The sequence below is a fragment of the Delphinus delphis genome, chromosome 19 (assembly GCF_949987515.2).
Source record: "Delphinus delphis chromosome 19, mDelDel1.2, whole genome shotgun sequence".
Taxonomy (NCBI): domain Eukaryota; kingdom Metazoa; phylum Chordata; class Mammalia; order Artiodactyla; family Delphinidae; genus Delphinus; species Delphinus delphis.
Genome location: NC_082701.1, coordinates 57,715,098 through 57,732,075, shown reverse-complemented (window position 1 = coordinate 57,732,075; position 16,978 = coordinate 57,715,098). Strand labels below are relative to the sequence as shown.

The 16,978-nt window shown below is 45.3% G+C and overlaps 1 protein-coding gene and 1 pseudogene across 1 annotated transcript in view; both read right to left on the bottom strand.

Moving 5' to 3' along the window:
- ULK2 (unc-51 like autophagy activating kinase 2) overlaps window positions 1–7,455 on the bottom strand; it is a 66,470-nt gene extending 59,015 nt beyond the window's left edge. Inside the window, exons 1-3 of the mRNA XM_059997625.1 lie at window positions 6,874–7,455; window positions 5,912–6,004; window positions 4,729–4,770 (exon numbers count right to left, since the gene is read on the bottom strand). Of these exons, the coding sequence (XP_059853608.1) occupies window positions 4,729–4,770; window positions 5,912–6,004; window positions 6,874–6,963 (225 nt within the window). The 5' untranslated portion in view covers window positions 6,964–7,455. The remainder of the gene's footprint in view (window positions 1–4,728; window positions 4,771–5,911; window positions 6,005–6,873) is intronic.
- A 7,138-nt stretch (window positions 7,456–14,593) lies between these two features.
- On the bottom strand, window positions 14,594–15,184 carry LOC132414275 (pre-rRNA-processing protein TSR2 homolog pseudogene; annotated as a pseudogene).
- Between the last annotated feature and the right edge of the window lie 1,794 nt (window positions 15,185–16,978).

Here is a 16,978-nt window from a genome sequence, read left to right as displayed (position 1 = left end):
ATATTCACACCCAAAGGAAGCATGTACATGCTAGGTTTTTTAAATTTTAATATCCTTCCATATCTTTCTTTTACTCATACAATCATAAGTTAAACATACACATACTTTACTTTGAAAAAATGGGATATCATATATAGATGTCTGAACCTTGCTTTCCTCACTCAGTAATACACCAAAGAAATCCCTCCAGGTCAACTACATACAGACAACCCTTTTTCATAAGTGTGTTATATGTCATAGTGTGACTATATCACCATTTATTAAGCTATTCCCTTGCTAAGGAACATCACTTGTTTCTAGTTTGGGCCATTATAAGCAAAGCTATATTGGTTCTTGGACATACATCCTAATTCTCAAGCTTTTATGGCTCTGGGACAGATGCCCAGGAATCTGGGTTGCTTAATAAAAGGGTGTGTATTTCTAATGATGACAGATATTTCTCCTCATTGAAAGATTTTTTAACTACCTATTATATACAAGACACTATTCCAGGTCCTGAGGATACAGCAGAAAGCCAACAGAGTTAAATGCCCTGTTCTCCCCAGTCTTCAATTCTAAGAAGGGAGGGTCAGGCGCAAGACAACAAACGGAAGAAATACGTATGCAGAGCTCGTTAGAGGTGATAGGTGCTTGGGAGGAGGGGAGACCGCGCTGGGGAGGGACTGCAGGTTTATTTAGGTGGCTAAAGAAAGCGTCCCTGAAAGCACAGCGCTTGAAGAAGGACCTAAAGGAGGCTGGGGCGTGCCTGTGCAGGCTACAGACACGGAGACCGTCCTGTGCATACAGTCTCCCTGTAGGGGACACGGCGCTCCAGGAACCACAAGGAAGCCCGAGTGGACGGAACACAAGCAGCGAAGCACAGAGCAGGGGAGCCAGAGCCAGGGGCAACGGGGTTGGGCTTTCACTCACAGGAATGGGGTCTGCACAGAGGAGGGACACGCCCTACCTGCACTACGGGGGGAGGGCTCTGACCGCAGTGTCGGGACTATTCTTCAGGGCATGGGGGCAAGGTGTCGCCAGACAGCATCCCCAAAACATTCTAGCGGTTCACATTTGTGCCAGTGACACAGGAGAATAGCTTACACCTCCCCCCAATCCCACCAGTAAGAATTACTGCACTTTTTAATTTTGCCCACCGGAAGGCTGAGAAGTGACATCTGTTACCTTAATTTACATTTCCCTACTTGTTCATGAATATCATGTATTTCTTAGCCATTTTTATTTCTCTTATAAGAACCAACAATTTGTATCCTTTGCTCACTTCCTCTTTGGGTTGTCTTTTCCTTAATTTGCGAGGTTTAGGCATTTTAGGTGTCAGCCCGTCACCTTTCAGGTTATACAAATTTTCTCAAACTGCCATTCGTCAACTCCATGTTTTTGCATTTTACTGTGGTATAGATTTAAGTGTACAAAGACTTGTGACACATGTATACACCCACATAACTACGCTTCCAGTCAAAATACAGAACATTTCCATCAGCCCAGAAAGTTCCCACATACCCCTTTTCTGTCCGTCCCTGATACCAAGTAGCAACCTCTGATCTGCTTTCCCCAATTTCTATCACCCTAGCTGAGTCCCGTCTCCTCTTGAAACTCACAAAAACAGAATCACACAATAGCTGTATATAGCTGGCTTCTTTTTCTCAACATAACGTTTGAGATTCATATGTTATGGCAACTATCAAGTTTGTTCCTTTTTATGGCTGTCAATTTGTTCACAATATTATTTGCTATGAAATAATTTTTTTTAAATTTTGTATGTCCCTACCACTTTTATGGCTTCTGAGTTTATCTTGATATAAAATACCTTTCTAGCTCTTAGATTACATATTTAAGCCTTTAATTCATCTAAAAGTTATTTTGGAAAATGATGAAAATAGACGTCCAACTTCATTTTGTCTCAGTTTGCCAGCACCCTCTATGAAATGCATCTTTTTCTCACTATACTAAAAATTACCAAGAGGTGGATGTTTATCCAGATCACTGACATTCATGCAGGGAAGTATTCCCAACTAACAATATTTACCTCATGCCCAGAATGCTCAAAGATATGTATCTTCTGAAAAACAGACATGGTATCACCCCCCAAATGGTTCTGCACTGTCCTCAAACTAGAGATCCACCCCATGTGGCCCCTCCACCCTCTCCTGCATCACTCAGCACTACTCCTACCTCCCGTCTGCACTCCCACCACATCCCTTCTTCCAGGTCCTCATGCTAGCTCGTCCCTCCTGTCAGCTCCTCCCAGAGGCCGCATCTGCAGGGGAAGCTGACCTGTTCTCCCCGCCCTCACTGGAGCCCGGCCTCCTCCCACTTGATTATAGATTCATATATCTATTTAGAAAACTCTAAAATAAACATAACAAACAGTGGTTGTCTCTGGGAAGTGCCATGTCTTTTCCAATTTATTTGTGTTGACAATGTTGGAATATTTTAACTGTGGGCATATATTACTTTTGTAATTAGGGAAAATGTGTTTCTTTTTAAGTGTCATCCAAACTGAAACCTGATCACTACAAACAACGTCAACAGTTCTCAATTCATCAAAGTGCACACAAACTTGAGGTGGACCTCCACAAGAGATGGCCAGTGAGAATGGTGCCAACACCCTGTACCCCTTGATGAACGGTCGGAATCCAGGAAGCAAACCCAAACCCTGTTTACTTGACAGCCAAATGCTGAAGACTAGATTCATTCGACTAATAGTTCTTAAGTTTATTTTTACAAATTAGTTCCAGGACTACACAATGCACAAAACAGTAAACATTCTCATGCAGTCACCTTGACATTCCCAACTGTTCCTTAATTCTGGTTTCTGAGTACATGTTCTCCCTGATGCTACCTCATTCTGCAGCCAAAACCAGTACTTTTAAATATTTCTCATTCTGATAGAAAAAATCCAACTACACTCTCTACCCTGAAAGCAAGACCTACTCGGAAATTGACAGGGTTTTCTGCACTTCTCAAAAGATGGGAAATTAAGAGTTAATATTATTTAACAATTTTTGTACGAGGCGCTGACTTGTACCACGTGGTGCCCTCTATCTACAGAGACTAAAACAACTACACAAACAGCTCTGAGGAGAACCAACATTTCAATAGGGACTCTGACATCAGATCAGTTTTACTTTAAACTTTTCTCCCCTTTCTTTCTAGGCTGCTTTGAAATTTCTCAAATGAAGGAGTAAATTACACCTATTTAAATAGGTGTATACCTATTTAAATACCTATTTAAATAGGTATACCCACAGCACGCACATATTCTGTGTGTGGAGTTTAAACTGCAACATTTTTGGAGAACAATCACACACTGTCATCAAAAACTTTAAAACTGTTCATGCTATTTTTCCTAGTAATTCCAATTCTAGAAACTCAACTTACAGGAAATAATTGGGTATCTTCAGAAGGTATGTATTCTCCTCGTAGCATTTTTTTTTTACAATGGGAAAAACCTTAACATCTTATAACATGGGTTTAGTTAAATATAAATACTCTGTGGTATGATATGACATGAAAAACGACTATATATATATATTTTTAAAGGACATATAGAGAGCAGTCCGCTAAAATTAAGCACACTAAGAGCAAGGACTTCGTTCTGCTCACGACTTTGCTCCTCTGTTCCTTGCACTTACAAACGCCTGGCCACCGTAGCCCCTCAAACCTCACGCGTGCTCATCAGTAACAGACCCCTGGGGCTCTCACTGGGTGCATATCACTGGCCAAGTGTGATTCCAGTATTCAGGGATTTATAAAACACAATATGGCCCCCAAATATAAGCCAACTACTTGCTCTGATGCTCCACCCAAAAAACAGGAATCCTCTCCAAAGTTGGCCTTTTTAAAAGGATTTCCAAGGGTAATTTTGACTATATAGAAATGCTGCCTTTGAAGGTAACTTCTGAGGACTTCCCTGGTGGCGCAGTGGTTAGGAATCCGCCTGCCAGTGCAGGGGGACACAGGTTTGAGCCCTTGTCCGGGAAGATCCCACATGCTGCAGAACAACTGAGCCCGCGAGCCACAACTACTGAAGCCCACACACCTAGAGCCCGCGAGTCGCAAGAGAAGCCACCGCACTGAGAAGCCCGCGCACCATGATGAAGAGTAGCCCCTGCTCACCGCAACTAGAGAAAACACGAGCACAGCAACGGAGACACAACACAGCCACAAATAAAAATAAATAAAATAAATAAATTTATTAAAAGAAAAAAAACAGAAAGTAACTTCAGAACCCAGCCTTCCCACCTCCACATACAATGCAACTCTACTGCATGCCATGGCGATAATCCCAGACAAATCTAGATGAATATGCAGAGTTTCTTTGTTTTTATTCCACGTATTGTCTAATATCTCCACCATTAGCAAATGTTGCTTTTGCAATAAGAAAAAAGCTCTACCTGATTTTTTTAATAGCTCAAAATAGTCCTTTCTACATTTATCACAGAGATGCTAGATCTGGACTTGACCTAAGACAACACTACTCCTATAGTATATTATCTGTCAGTAAGTTTACTCATGCAGCCCATTATTTATTTTATCCTTCTGCCCTATGCTATTGTAAACAAATTCTTAATTAATAAACACACAGCTCAAGCTATATATCTTTTCAACAAGAATAAGGCAATTTTCTATTTCTGTTAAGATTCACTTAGATTTGTATGAAATAGAAAAAAATTTAAGTTCTTTATTAACATACAAATATTTCTTTAAAAATCCAAAATAAGGTACCTGAACATCATAGAGCGCTACAATGTTTTCATGCTGAAGTTCCTGTTAAGAAAATCGAGAATTCAAAATATTTGTATTTATTCTAATAATTATAATATTTCAATACACAAATAAAATTAAGTATACACACACATATATATCCATTTATACTACTTCTAGTATACCATACTTCTGTTACTAGATTAAAACAATTCAGTCTACTGAAGAATAAAAACAAATGTGCCTGATCAAACTTTACTTGGGGCCTAAATATTTTTTTACTGTCCTAATTTTTTAGACTCTTAACAAGGTGAGTACTCTCATTTACAAAATAAAGGTCAGAGTTAGTATGACCACATACTTTCTGCTAGTCTTTCAGATTTAATCTACAACAAGAAAGGCATAAAATTCCAAAGTGCTTTTAAAAAGCACCATTTGCCTAAAAGAACACGAAGTATACTTCAACAAGCTATAATTCTTACCAAAGAGCTGTCCAGAGAATAGTAGTTCTGATGAATGTTAGATGAAGGTTCCATGTTTATATTACTTTGGGAAACACTGGGTTAAACACACCTAAATTGGTCTCTTCATTGTATAATTTTTTTCGACTTTCTTTAATGAGTCAAGTGCTTTGTCACTCTCCAAGAAGTATTTAGTAAACAGGATTTTCCACACTTATTTGACCACGAACTCTTTTTTTCCCTCAAAGCATCCCACTTGGATAACAGTGCTTGTGAGTGATCTAAAAAGACCACTTTAAATAAATAAATAAAAATAAAAAGACCACTTCCAAGGAAAGTAACTTTGTTCAATTTATAAGGAAGAAAGATTGCAACTGCCCCCATTTCTCCCCCCCCCCAAAAAAATTAACTATAACATGAAAGGAATCAGCAGAAGAGATAAATAATGTGTAAGAGGGACCTGCCTCTTCTCAAACAATAAGGCAATAACTAAGGGAAAGAAAGGATGAGAAGCTAAAAGCAGTTTTCATCTAATCCCTCTAAGCATTGGCCAAGAGCCACAAACATCTATTCTTAAAAACAGCTTCCCAGTACTCAATGTTTCAAAAAACTGAGCATGCAAAAAATGAAAGCGACAGGTGAACATTCTCAAACTTGGGGCCAACTACCAAAATTGCAAAGGATGTCATCATGTATCCATTTAAGTTTTAATCTAGTATGAAATATCACATAAAGAAACATACCTTTAAGATTTTAATTTCCTTCCCAAGCAGTATTTGTGATTTTGACAAGTTCTTTTTATTAATACTTTTAATAGCTACCTCCCAATCAGTTTTCTGGAAAGAAAAAACAGTTACTCCTGCAAATTATTCCACAGAAACAATGCAACAGCAAAAAAAAAAATCTATAAGCATAACGATGTTTTTAGCAAATTCATGTAACAGCACTGAGAAGAAAAATAGAAAAGAACCCGAATCTCTAACAGGAAAATTATTTTATAAATTAAAGGTGTAGCAAGCTAATGTCCTACAAGATAGCCAGTAAAAATAAATATGAAGACCACGTAGTAACAAGCATTAAGTGAAAAAAGGACACAGTTTATTTACAACTATTTAAAAGTTATGGAGGATAACCTCGGAGGTGGTATAGTTAACTGAAAACAGGATTTGACAGCTAGGTAGGATTAAACGTGTTTTCGCTATTTTTTTTCCCTTGAGTTTTAAGTTACTCTCATGATAAAGTCAGTAGTATTTATTACTTTATCGGCTAAGCAACCAGGCCATCCCTTTGGACCTGCCCCTTGCCCCAAGCCTTCTAGGATTATTTCCACTCCCGAGGTGCCTTTCCAAATTCTTTAGATCCTAAAACCTGCTGGGGGCCTGTTTGCGAAACAGCAGAAGCTTTAAAAAAAAAAAAAAAAAAAAGCTAAGCCCGCTTACGGGTCGATTTGGGTCTCCCCGCGCCCCGCCCAGCCCCGGGGACTGAGGCCGGTGGGGCCGTCCGGGCCCCGCGTGGGGAAAGGCGACACCGAGTCGGGGAAGCCCCGGGCTCGCGGACCGCCAGCCGGTTTTCCGCTGGGTCTGCAATTATTGGCCACCGGGGAGGGTCCGTGCGCTGCCGGCGCGGCCCCGCCGCCGCCCCCTCGCACCCGCCGCGACCGCGCCTCAGGCGCCGCCGGCCGCCCGGCCCGGCCGGCGGGGCTCACCTGGCGGTGCCGCCCCCGGAAGACCACAGCGAAGGCCCCGTGTCCCACGAGGTCCCGCTTGCTGTACTCGAAGTCGCCCACCACCTCCATGGCCGCGCCCCGGGGTCGGCGCGGGCGGGCGGGCAGGCGGCGATCAGAACCGCGGGCCCGCCGGCCCCGAGCGCGCCCGCCGGCCGCCGAGCTGGGGCAGCCGAGGCCCCGGGCCCGAGCCGGCGCTCATGCCTAGAGGCCGGGCGGAAACGGGGAGGCGCCGCGCAGGGCCGGGGTCAGCGAGGCCTGGCCCGGCCCCGGCCGCTCCTCATGCCGGCCACCGCCGGCCGCGGGCTCCCTGGCGAAGCGGGCCCCCTGACGAAGCGGGCTCCCTGGCGAAGCGGGCTCGGCGCTGCCGGGCAGGGGCGCCGCCGCCTCCGTCACTGGGCGTCCCCGGGGCCGCGCGCGCGCCCGGGAGAGGTGCAGGCCCCGGCGCCCCTCATCCCCGCCCTTCGGCGCCTCGGTCTCCCCGCGGGCACTGCTCAGCGCCGGCCGCCGCCCTTCGCCGGCCCGGCCCAATACCCTACCGCCCAGCCCCGCAGCGACCCCACACGCGCGCGTCGGCCGCTCCGCGCCGACTGCCGGCCCTCCGCGACGTCAGCTCATCTTCTTTGCCGCAGCACTCGGCGCGGCAGGCGCGCTCCCTCCGCCGGGAAAATGAGTGCCCAGCTGCTGATGGAGGCGGGAGGGAGCGCGCGAGCCTGCGCGCCGCGGGCTGGACCCGCTAGGAGGCCGGCTTCGGGGAAGCGGGTCGCCAACACCGGCTGCGGGAGGGACAAGGGCATCCCTGTGCAGAGTGGACCCCGGGCCTGCGGTGAGGGCAAGGGAGCATCTCCCAGAGCCCGGCCTTTCCCGCGCCCTCCAAAGCCAGGGGTCACGCTGCCAAGTCCCAACCCTTCTGCGTTTACTGCTCAGGGTCCCTCACGACGTCGTGTAGGGCAGGGATCCTGCACTTCTTGGGGTCGCTTGGCTTCTATGAGAAGCTGATGACAGCTCAGGACCATCCTCCCCGAGAATTGCCAATGCTCGCAGACTCAGTTTTGCATTCTTTCAAGGTTCTAGTGAGAACGCTTGATTCCCACCTCCGGTGTCCTGCCGGTGTGACCTCAGACTTACCTTAAATCACATAAGGGAGTTTTCTTTTCCACCCGATTATTAACGTTCAAGCGACAAGGAACTTATTTGTCACCTTTCCCTCAGAGGTGTCTTAACGAAATCATTTTATAAACCACGTGCTTGAGAACGTCAGAAATCTCAGGTCCTATCATGCACTGTATGTTCACTGGTTTAACGTATTTGCTCTCAGGTTATCCCTCACCTCCAGAGCTACATTTCCCACCCCAGGCCCATCCCTGCACAATGACCTCTGAAGGCAGGGACCCTGAGAACCTCCAACCTTGAGGCAGTCAGCAGAGAAAATCTCCGGAGAGGAACTGGCCCCTTCCTGAAACCCTTAAAATATGGGGTCTTGGGTTTATGCTCCCAACTGTGCACACCTACCTAATTCCCTCCCTACTTCAAAATCTGACCCAGGTGCATGTTAGGCCCTGTGAAAGTCTGCAGCCTTCAAAAATTAAGAGCAAATGAAGCAAGTTTGCACATACACACAAAAATTCATGTGGAGATGATTCCTTACCTCTTTGAAAGATTCTCTATCTTCCTTTCTCTTTAAACATGAGTATTTAAATAGGATATAAGATTCAATGTGCCAAAATTCACTGAAAAGTAGTTCTCTGGGATAAATATCTTACAGGCTGTAGGACCCTGGACCAGCCACTTCATGTCCCCTGCCTAGGTTTCCTCATCTGTAAAGTGAAGATATAACATCAACATATACCTTCACTGGGTTGTTAAGAGGATTGAAGGACTGAAATGTGGAAAGAGCTTGGAAGATTGCCTGGTTCTACAAAGCACTATTTCAGTGTGTGTTAGGTAAGTAAAGTGAGATCAAAGCTGGCCATAGGCAACCCTTCCCCGACCCCGGCCCAGTGCTGGGGTCTCCCCCTTCCCTCCTCTGTCCAGTCCGCAGGTGGTGCTTAGGTGAACAGAATGCAAGCTTTGCAGTTCTAGGGATGGACCGTTACACCTTTGTAAGAGCTGTTTATCTAACTGTCGCCTGGAGAATTCACTTCCTATAAACTTTCTGTGAAGAATCAATGGGTATAAAATTTTTGGACAGTAGGGAAGCAATGGGGAGGGCTAACACACCTGGACCAAGGCTGGCAGCCTTTCCCGTGCAGTACCTGACAACAGCCAACATTCCATGGAGCAGAGGGCGAGCTGCCCAGGCTGTCCTGAGGTGCCCAAGCTCCTAGTTTCAGGATCTGTCGCTGAGGTGCCTCGTGGGCCTCAGCACCCTCCGGGAGCAGTGCTTCGACCTTCCTGCTGGTCACCTCACCATCCAGGTGAGGACAGGTGTATCCTCTGTCAGCTGAGCCAGTGCATGAGACATCATTCATAACTCAGCCCTGTTCAGATGGTTGCATCCACTAGGAATTGAAGTTAATTGAAGCTAATAATCAATATACAATTTTGAGCTGTTTATATTTAATATCATTAAAATTATATCCCCACAGTAGGACCTTATGGAGATGTTTTAAAGAAGCCACTAGAAGCCCTTAATTCAGACCTGCATCCCATCCCGTACACACAGGCTAAACAGGGGCCCCAGGAACACACCATTGCTTTAAAAAATAAAGTATGCAGCATGCACAGAAGGATTTCTGACCTCAGGGCTCACTACCGAGGAGAAGTGGGGGGGGCATGTGGGGTGGGAGAGCTTTGCTAAGGAGATGTTTAGTTAGGACTATGTCGATAAGCACATAACCAACATCAAATGTGATAAAGCAAAAAAATAAAAGAGGAATGTAGATAAAGATACCAGTGTAGCTCTCGGGTTCCCAGCAGAGCCTGGGACTGGAGGAGGAGTCTGCTTCTTTGTTCCTTCCCCTCAGGGCTCCGTGGACAGGGCAGAAGAGCAGAGAGCCAGTAGCCAGCAGTCTCAACCCCAAATTCTTCAGAAAGGGATTCTGATCAGCCCCGCTTAGGAGAGGTGCACTGAGCAATCATCTCAAGCCAGGGACTGGAGTTGAGGGGGGCAGGTCGAGTTGTCCAAGGCTGTGGGTACTGCAGGGAGGGTGGAGAAGCAGGGGCTGGGTGGGTAACTCAGGAAGGGTGACCGGGGGGCAAATTTAGGTTTTAATCAGGAATGCAAGCAAGGGAGATTTTTACTTTACTTCTGAAAGCATGCAAAGTTGCCAATCTGATTCACTTTCATTGTTCTTTGTTCTAGTAACTGTGTGTGTATATGTGTGTGTGTGTGTGTGTGTAAACATGCCTTTGACAAACTATTGAAATGTTTCAGTTAGTAAATTGTGTAACAGTAACCGCAGTGAGAAGTGAAATCACTTACTAATAAAAATTCTAACATAAACTTAGTTGATCAGCCAAATGCCACGGGATGCTATGACGGTAAAAGGACCTCCTGTGACAAGTAAATGTGACCAGTGTTCACGGCCCCATCTCCCAGGCAGGCAGGCGTTCTGAGATGAGGAGAATCACCAGTTAATTATGCTCTTCAAATCGCATCATTGCTGTTTGCTTCTATTTTCGTTCTATTGTCTCTACTTTGATCATACTGCTGATGCTTTGAAATTCTTGGGACCGTTAGTGTGCAGAGCTTTGTTGTTTATACGTGTACGATTTTAGAGTAAAATATGGCAATAAGCACATAAAGTGAAGAGACAACAAAGTTTGGATACATTTCTTAAAGCTTTTAGAAAATATAACCACAAACCTTCTGAATCATAAACACAAATCTTCTGGAATGATATGAAAAATAGACTTCAGCCAGGAATTTTCTTTTTTTTTTAATAAATTTATTTATTTTTGGCTGCATTGGGTCCTCATTGCTGAGCGTGGGCTTTCTCTAGTTGCGGTGAGCGGGGGCTACTCTTCGTTGCGGTGCGCGGGCTCCTCGTTGCGGTGGCTTCTCTTGTTGCGAAGCATGGGCTCTAGGTGCGCGGGCTTCAGTAGTTGTGGCTCGCAGGCTCTAGAGCACAGGCTCAGTAGTTGTGGCGCGCGGGCTCAGTTGCTCCGCGGCATATGGGATATTCCCAGACCAGGGCTCGAACCTGTTCTCTGCACTGGCAGGCGGATTCATAACCACTGCACCACCAGGGAAGTCCCAGCCTGAATTTTCTGGTACTATGATAACATGGCAACAGCAAGGAGCATGTTTCTTTTCTTTTCTTTTTTTTTTTTTTTTGGCCACACCACACAGCCTGTGGGATCTTGGTTCCCCAACCAGGGATCGAACCCGGGCCCCAGGCAGTGAAAGTACAGTACAGTCTGTACTGGACTGCCAGGGAATTCCCAGGAGCATCTTTCTATATTGTGCAAGAATCAATATAAAATTTTCATTTCTAAAATGAAAAACAATTTGATTATTTCAACCAAAAATTTGAGCAGCTTATATTTGCTATTGCTATAACTGTTAGACCCAAACAGTGCTCAAAACTTGAATTATTAAGTTAAAACGCTAAGCATATATTTCACAAGAATGGCTATACTGTTCTGTTAACGCTAATGGTTGGAATAAAGAATATTTTCAAACATCACAAGGATAAATTTCAGAAAACATCATGAGTCCATTGTCCAAATAAAGCATCTGAAATATTAAAACTCCTAAAGGAAATACTTGATTGATGTGACAATAAAGGAAATGAAAAAGTTTTAACTTTGAAACAATTTTATTCAGAAACTTTTATTTTTGGCCATGCCCTGCAGCTTGCAGGATCTTAGTTCCCCAAACCAAGAATCGAACCCAGGCCCTTGGCAGTGAAAGTACGGAGTCCTAACCACTGGACCACCAAGGAATTCCCTCAAAACCTTCTTAAACAGAGCTTCCCTGGTGACGCAGTGGTTGAGAGTCCGCCTGACAATGCAGGGGACACGGGTTCGTGCCCCGGTCCGGGAAGATCCCACGTGCCGTGGAGCGGCTGGGCCCGTGAGCCATGGCCGCTGAGCCTGCGCGTCCGGAGCCTGTGCTCCGCAACGGGAGAGGCCACAACAGTGAGAGGGCCGCGTACCGCAAAAAAAACAAAAAAAAACAACTTCTTTTTTTTTTTTTTTTTTTTTTTTTTTAAAAAACAACTTCTTAAACAGAATCTACTTCGTGGTTTAAAAAGAATAACACGTCTTCAACCATGATGGATCTACTACAACTTTAGACAAGAATAAGATCAACATCAATGTGTAATTGCAGCCTAGGTTTTTGCTCCCTCTTGTAAATCACATACCTGCTGAAAGGAGAAAACAGCTGTCCCAGCTGGGTTCTGCAGAAACAGATGCTGACCTGCAGTTGGAATGGAGATGCTCATTAGGGATTGACACCAGTGACAGGAAGGACAGGGACAGGAAGGACATCAGTGACTGGCACAGGGAGAACCCTGATGCAGGCTTGACCACGCCTGGGCCACCCCAGCAGAAAGCTCTGGAGTTGAGCCCAAAAAGCCCAGCTCACCCATCACCTGCCAGGGCTGCCCTGGAGGGCATGACCCCAGGTGGCCAGGCTGCTCTCAGGCTGAGGTCCTGGAGGAGCAGACAACTGGGGACTGACAGTCTTTCCCCAGCTGGACAGCACGTCCTTCCTCCCAGGGGAGTCTGGGTGGCGCATCTCCTAGGCGACCACAGACTACAGCTTTGGAAAACGTATGAGTCAGGCTGTAAAGTTTCTATCGTTATCAACGACAAGTTTCACAGACAAGTAGTTTTGCTTTGCTTTGTTTTTAAAGAGAAATACAGTTTATCTTGGAAATGTTCAGAGCACCGCTGTGCTCTGTTCGTCTGTCTGTCTGTCTGCCCACACGTCCCAGGCTGCTGGCATGGGCCCAGGAACGGGCCTCCGGCTGAACTCCCAGAAGGCTGATTCCAGGGCTGCTCACAGGTCCAGACACAGATTAAACAACAAGATACTATTTATTAAGGCTTTAAGCCTCATCCCTGAACTTGGATGGGATGAAGATTTGGAGACAGGTTGGAGGAGACAGAAAACAAACCCAGATCCTGCAAGCTCACCACGTAGCCAAGGTTTTAGGCTTCCCGAGGGAACCCAGGGCTGGAGGCCAAGCTGCGGGAAGCGTGTGTTCCTGGGAGGTTCTGAGTTCTGGGCAGGGTGAGAGCTGCCCTGTGTGTGTGTGTTTATGGGAGCAGGGCTGGAAGGTGGGCGGGCTCCACTGTTACTTTGGTTCACGTCTTCAACTACAGTAAGTCCCCTACATACGAACTTTCAAAGTTGCAACTTTCAAAGATGCGAACGTGTGTTCGTGTGTCCAATCACATTACGTTAGTTCACGTCTGGTGTACATTTTCACGTGCAGGCATCCTCTACAAGTGGTTGTGCTTTTGTGTACTTTACTGTGCAGTACTGTATAGAGTACAGTACTAGTAAAAGATAGAAGTGTTCATTTCTTTGGTACTAGTGCAGAACTTAGAATAAACTATTTCTTTAAAAATTATATTTAAAGCCATAAAATAATTTCACTCTGAAGAATTTTTTTTTAACATCTTTACTGGAGTATATGCTGTGTCAGTTTCTGCTGTATAACAACGGGAATCAGCTACATGCATACATATATCCCCATATCCCCTCCCTCTTGTGTCTCCCTCCCACTCTCCCTATCCCACCCCTCTAGGAGGTCACAAAGCACGGAGCTGATCTCCCCGTGCTATGCGGCTGCTTCCCACTAGCTACCTATTTTACATTTGGTAGTGTATATATGTCCATGTTACTCTCTCACTTCGTCCCAGCTTACCCTTCCCCCTCCCCTTGTCCTCAAGTCCATTCCCTACGTCTGCGTCTTTATTCCTGTCCTGCCTCTGGGTTCATCAGACCCATTTTCACTCTGAAGAATTTTGAATAGGAATGTACTTTAGATATTATAGATATTGATTGACAGATAAAAATCAGACATCATCTTTTTAATCCAATTACTTCACTGTGACCACATTTGTTAAAACTGAGATCAATATTATGTGTGGTCTTTATGATTTCTTTGGATCCCTAGAACCTATATTTATTTCAGCAGACACAATATACTGGTGCACAAAGTATTATAAACCTATTACAGTACAGTACCATATAGCCGATTGTGTTAGTCAGGTACCTAGGCTAACTTTGTTGGACTTACGAACAAATTGGACTTAACAAACGTGCTCTTGGAACAGAACCCCTTTCGAATGTAGGGGACCTACTGCGTCTCCCTTCTGTCTGCATGCTCATCTCACCGTTCCCAACCCAGCCCGAGTTTGGTTCCCTGGCGCTGAGAACTGGTCCTCTGCTGGTCCCCTCCCCTCACAATCCACCTGCCCACTGTCTCCAGTCAGGGTTAGCTCCCCTCCGGCCCCACCCACACCCCATGCCTCGCCCATCACACTGACTGCACCCAAGAGGGCTGCGCTGGGAAACCAGGCCTCATCACTCAGTAACTTAGGGCCCAAGGGGGTGATGTGAGTGGGGTCCCACCACCCCAAGACCAGGCCCTTCCTCCCCTGGAGGAGGCTGGATAGGGGATGGGGAAAGGGTTGTGGGGGGCAGTAACCAGTCCAGAGGGCCACAATCCTCCAGAAAACTCCTACAAAGGAGTCTCAGACAACCAGCAAACAAGGGCCCCAACCATTTCCAGCCCCATCATTTTTCTCTCTGCACAATGAGCCGGCCATCCTCCATCATCTCCTCTTCCTTAATAGTCTGAGAGTGGGGACCCGAGGGTTCAGGCCAGGGGCAGACCCCACCTGTAGCTGTGACTCCATCTCCGCTGGGGGTCCACATCACCCTCACCCTGGTCAGTCTCTCTGGCGGGCCTACGCTCTGAGGCTCTGACCCTGCACTTCCTTTGGGAGATGGGGAGCCCACTTCCCTCCGAGCAGTCCCATCACCCTCTGGAGGTGGTGGGACTGGTCTGCAGAGGCTGGCTCGCCATCCTCCCCAACCACACCACACTCCTTGGTCGTGAGCTCCCGAGGGAGTTTTCTGTCTCATCTAGCTCCAAGTCAGTTGCTGGGTCCACGACGTTGGTGGGTGAAGGTCCAAACAGTGAGCCTTTTATTCGCGGAGGTGCTCACTGTGGAAGAAGCACTCCTCCACTGCACACCCCCACCACGTGGCCTTCCCCTGGCTCTGCGGGCCCCCAAGGCATTCTCCACCCGGATCTGCAAGGCCCGCCAGGCTTCTAGCGCCGTGCAGTCACTAGTTCCCAGAGTGCTCACCAATTTTCCCCATCTGGCTGTAGGCCCCACAAACAAGTAATACAGTTGTCCCTCCGTATCCATGGCGGATTGGTTCCAGGACCCATCCGCAGATGCTCATTACATAAAATGGGTAGTTCAGCGGGCACTCCGTATCCACGGATTTCGCATCCACGGATTCCGCGTTCTCGGATTCAACCAACTGTGCATTCGCGGGATATAGAGGGTTGACTGTACTGTACTTAAACTGCAAAACTGAACACTTGGAAGATCGTTTAGTGGGCCTTGCGGGTTATGTGGGGCTAGTAGAACAACATCTAAAATCATACATTAAATTTGATGGTCAGTGCGCAAGAAAAATGGTTTCAATCATAAATATTCATGTGAAAATTTTAATGGATTTTGTACAGACAGTGCTCGGTGTTATGCTATGGAGAAAGTCTAGCATTTCAGCCAAATAGCCAAATACAGAAACAAATTTGCAAATCTGTTAACTTGCTTTAAGTCTTTCCTTCATAGATTTTATATTTACTAGCACATGTCAAATAAACAGTAAGAAGAATGAAATAAAATATCTGAAAGCTGGGATTGAAATAATGGAACTTGGATGAAGACTTAAAACTTGATAGGCAGCCTGTTACCCTAGGATGACAAAGCAGTTTAAAAATTCTATCAATCCTGCTCTATAGAGTTTAATAAAAAATTGTAAAATGGGAGTGGCTAGATAAATAATAAATAAATGAAAAATTTTAGGAGTTTGGATTTAATAAATGATATTATACATTATCTATTATGTGTTATAATAGAAAAGGCAATATCTTTACGAGATATTGTTGAAGCTTGTAGATCATTTCACTGGTCCTCAAAGTGTGGTATCCTGAAATCTTCTGAGACACTTTCAGAGGTTCTGGTGAGTTCACAACTCTTTTCATAAAAACACAGAGATATGAATTGCCTTTCTTATTGTGTCAATATTGGCACTGATGATGCAGAATCATTTTCTCACTAAATCTGTTTTTGAAAATATAGCTATTTTTCATAATAATATGTTATTTATGTTCATTTATAATGGGCTTATTGTTGTGTTTCTAAATAAACTAAGAATAAACATATTTTTAACATTTTAGTTTTAATTTTTAATACAGTAAACATGTCAGGGGGTTCGCCTCTTGAGACAAAAGTTTGAGAACTGCTGGATTAATTGAGCCAATGATAAAAAGTGACTGAACACATAAAACTAAGTAAGGGGGGCTTCCCTGGTGGTGCAGTCAGTGGTTAAGAATCTGAATGCCAATGCAGGGGGCACGGGTTCGAGCCCTGGTCCAGGAAGATCCCACATGCCGTGGAGCAACTAAGCCCATGCACCACAGCTACTGAGCCTGCACTCTAGAGCCCGCAAGACACAACTACTGAAGCCCTCGTGCCTAGAGCCCGTGCTTCACAACAAGAGAAGCCACCGCAATGAGAAGCCCGTGCACCACAACAAAGAGTAGCCCCCACTTGCCGCAGCTAGAGAAAGCCCGCGTGCAGCAACAGAGACCCAACACAGCCAAAAATAAATAAATTAAATAAATAAATTTATTTAAAAAGAAAACTAAGTAAGGGAAACTCTGAAAAGTGAGTGGAAGAAAGAGAAATAAAGAGATATGGCATACTATCAGAAATAAAACAAAGTATCAATTCCAAGAGAGAATTTTAGATTGTTTAATTCTATGATAATGAACTTATTATCTAATGACAAAAGTGAAAATTAGAGTAAACTTTTAAATCTTTTCATTTATTAAATGGAAACTCATCCACATGATGTTTTAGCCTCGTGGATTGAAGA